Source organism: Quercus suber, unplaced genomic scaffold (assembly GCF_002906115.3).
Source record: "Quercus suber isolate HL8 unplaced genomic scaffold, Cork oak 2.0 scaffold_538, whole genome shotgun sequence".
Lineage (NCBI taxonomy): Eukaryota > Viridiplantae > Streptophyta > Magnoliopsida > Fagales > Fagaceae > Quercus > Quercus suber.
In genome coordinates, this window is record NW_027069986.1 from 287,883 (window position 1) to 291,382 (window position 3,500).

At 37.6% G+C, this 3,500-nt stretch overlaps 1 protein-coding gene across 1 annotated transcript; it reads left to right on the top strand.

The window, feature by feature from the left end:
- Positions 1-2,148, top strand: LOC111994357 (protein NRT1/ PTR FAMILY 2.11). The gene is made up of 2 exons (XM_065764037.1): positions 1-592; positions 1,034-2,148. Exons 1-2 carry the CDS (start codon positions 36-38, stop codon positions 1,935-1,937), a joined length of 1,461 nt encoding a protein of 486 aa, XP_065620109.1. The 5' UTR covers positions 1-35; the 3' UTR covers positions 1,938-2,148.
- Positions 2,149-3,500: the final 1,352 nt, after the last annotated feature.

Genomic DNA, 3,500 nt, shown 5'->3' on the forward strand with positions numbered 1-3,500 from the left:
TTTTTTTTTTACTTTTTTTTTTTGCTTAAAAGGGGATGCTTGTACTGTGTCTAACAGCAGCAATTGCAAAACTGCATCCTCCCCACTGTGAAACAAAAGAGATAGGGAATTGCCCTGGACCAACACCATGGCAAATGGCTTTTCTATTAAGCAGCCTGGGACTACTTGTTGTAGGGGCTGGTGGCATTAGACCGTGTAACTTGGCATTTGGTGCTGACCAATTCAATCCCAACACTGAATCTGGAAAGAGGGGAATCAGCAGCTTCTTCAATTGGTACTACTTCACCTTCACTTTTGCCATGATGGTATCTTTAACATTCATTGTATACGTGCAATCCAATGTGAGCTGGGCCTGGGGGTTGGCGATTCCTACTTTCCTGATGCTCTTATCATGTGTACTCTTCTTTGTTGGTACACGAATTTATGTGATTCTAAAACCCGAGGGTAGTCCTTTGGCAAGCATAGTCCAGGTTATAGTGGTCGCAGTCAAGAAGAGGCAATTGAAACTACCAGAGCAACCATGGCTCTCCCTTTTTAACCACATTCCCAGAGTTACCATCAACTCCAAGCTTCCTTACACTGACCAGTTCAGGTAACAGAAACTACTCATCTACTAAAGTATTTTTGGCTCTTTAGAACTCTATGCCTCCTGCCATTTTTATTAGTCTCCTACCTTAACAATTGATTTTGAGACCCTGTATCATACATGTAACGAAAATTCATTACCACTAAAGTGCTCCACTTTATGTCCTACCAAGTGTCGATACTAATTTGTTTAATTCCATTTTAAATTTAGATTAATTTATATGAAAAAAAAAGAAGAAAAAAAAAAAGAAAGAAAGGAAAGAAGGAAAGAGACAAAGATAGGATTTCTATTCATCACACATCTATACATATTTCAAGTTTTGTGTATTAAGACTATTCTACCTTTAGGACACACTCAACAAAGTCCAATTACACGTTAACCCTTTTTTCTTTAGTTGACATGTCCCACGAGATCTGCAATAACTAACCAAGGGAATGGTTTCCACAGGTTTCTAGATAAAGCTGCAATCAGAACCCCTGAAGACCAACTAAAATCCGACGGATCGGTAGCCAATCCATGGAGACTTTGCAGTATGCAGCAAGTGGAACAAGCAAAATGCGTGATGAGAGTGATTCCCATCTGGGCCTCAGCCAGTGTATACTATATTGCCCTGGTCCAACAACAAACATACGTAGTATTCCAAGCCCTCCAATTTGATAGACGCCTTGGCAATACAAATTTTGACATCCCTGCTGCCTCCTACACTGTTTTCAACATGCTTGCCCTCACTATCTGGATACCGATCTATGACCGTATCATAGTCCCAATACTAAAAAGGTTCACAGGCAAAGAAGGTGGCATCACAGTCCTGCAAAAGATGGGTGTTGGCATGGTTCTTGCTATAATCGCCATGCTTGTGTCAGCACTTGTTGAAGAAAGAAGAAGAACTTTGGCTCTCACTAAACCAGGAGGTATTGACCCAAGAAGAGGTGCAATTTCTTCTCTTTCTGGTATGTGGTTGGTACCACAGCTATCACTAGTAGGACTTTCCGAAGCATTTACTGTCATTGCTGGAGTTGAATTCTACTACAAGCAATTCCCAGAAAACATGAGAAGCATTGGTGGGTCTTTCTTATTTGTTGGTTTAGCTGTGTCCAGTTACTTGAGTAGTTTCTTGGTGTCAGTGGTTCACAGGACTACGTCTGGAGCTGCAACTGGGCAATGGTTGCCTCAAGATCTTAACAAGGGGAGATTGGATTACTTTTATTACTTGATTGCTGCAATAGAGGCCGCGAACTTTGGTTACTTCATAATGTGTGCAAAGTGGTACAAGTACAAAGGAAGTGGCACCAGTGTTCATGAAGTTGACATTGGGAAAATGCAGTCTGAAAAAGATAAACCTCTTGTTTGAAACATTATATATGAGGAAATAAAGAATGCCTAGAATTTCATCAACAACGAAAAAAAAAGTTGAACACCTAGAATAAAAGAAAAATAATATGTTTTCTCAAAGTTCTACTTTATACTCCATCAGTTACAATAAATCATTTGTTAAGTTGTAGTTCGTGGTTGGTGAAACATAAATTAAAATACTCACGATAGTACAAGGGATTTTCACTTTATAGATGTTAAAAATATTTTTGTTAATGTGCTCTTTGTTTGTTCACATGATGATCAAATCATGGTTTTAAGATCCGAACTAGACCAATCAGTTTGACTGGTTCAATCGAGAACTGAGTACTAGTCCGATAAAACTAGCCAAAACCATTAAAAACCAGGAACTGAAGGCAAATCCAATTTTGTCCTAATCCAGCTTTTAAAACCATGGATCAAATAATAAGGATTGAATGATATTTGAATTAACATAACATGATATCGCCATTAACTCCTAAAAGATTGACTTAAGTGGGGAAAAGTGGGTGCCTAACACCTTCATATCCCATAATGTAGGCTCAAATATTAGAGAAATGGTTCTAAATTAGTGAATTATCCAATGTAATTTTACATTTTCAAATGTAACTAAGAATCAAATCCATTTAACTTTTCTTACATTGTAAATAAAAAATAATTTCTTGTAATTTCTATTTTTCATTCTATACATGTAATTTTAAATCTCTTAATGAAAATAATTATTTGTTTCATATACATTTCCAAATTTTTTGTTTGTAACCTTAAATAAATAAGCGACGATTCTAAAATGTAAAAACCTCGATCTAGGTGTAAGATATTACCGGTCGAGTCATCACCTAAGGACTTGTCTTGATCCCCTGGCTAAGTTGTGATTTCCCACTAGGACGGATCTAGGTTTTAAGCAAGTGCGGCCCCGAGTATAAAGAAAGAAGAAAAAAAAAATTCCAAATATGCATCCATATAATATTAAAAATTATAAATACACAAAATCATTGTTTCTAAATACATTAAAATACAATCATCTATCAACAAAGACAAAAACAAAAACAAAATTTTTTTTAATACTAGGCTAACTAGTATATATATATATATATATGATTGAAATTAGAGTATTCACAATAGTGGTGTTAAAAATTTAGCTTTCAACACTTCAAAAAATTACTTTATCTATTTTACTACCTCACTTTACAATACACCCAATGTCAAATGTTCTATTTATTTTTTCTATCACTTCATTTAAAATAATAGTGTGGGGCCCATGGGCCTGATAGCCTCAGCCCATCATGTAGCAGGCCCAAGGCCCAGGCCGAGGAGCACAGGCTATTCAGGGCCAAGGTGAGGGAAAGCCTTTCCTTCCCAATCCACACCGAGGACCACCTTGTCCTCGGCCTGACGAAGGTAATTTTGAGGAGAGACTAACCCCAAAGTAAGCTGTCACTCTCACATTTAATGCATTCAACTAACCCCCCTGGCCGCATTAATGGGGAGGTAACCCCTTGGCAGGATAACGTTGATCAGAGTGAACCACTTGAGTACCGATAAGGCCTCTGATGGGACGGACGGC

What these genes read in the sequence shown, in the direction of transcription:
- LOC111994357 (XM_065764037.1), top strand. Translation starts at nt 36, where the DNA reads ATGCTTGTACTGTGTCTAACAGCAGCAATTGCAAAACTGCATCCTCCC. An exon ending in CCTTACACTGACCAGTTCAG is followed by an intron (nt 593 to 1,033) that starts GTAACAGAAACT and finishes TGGTTTCCACAG; the next exon opens with GTTTCTAGATAAAGCTGCAA.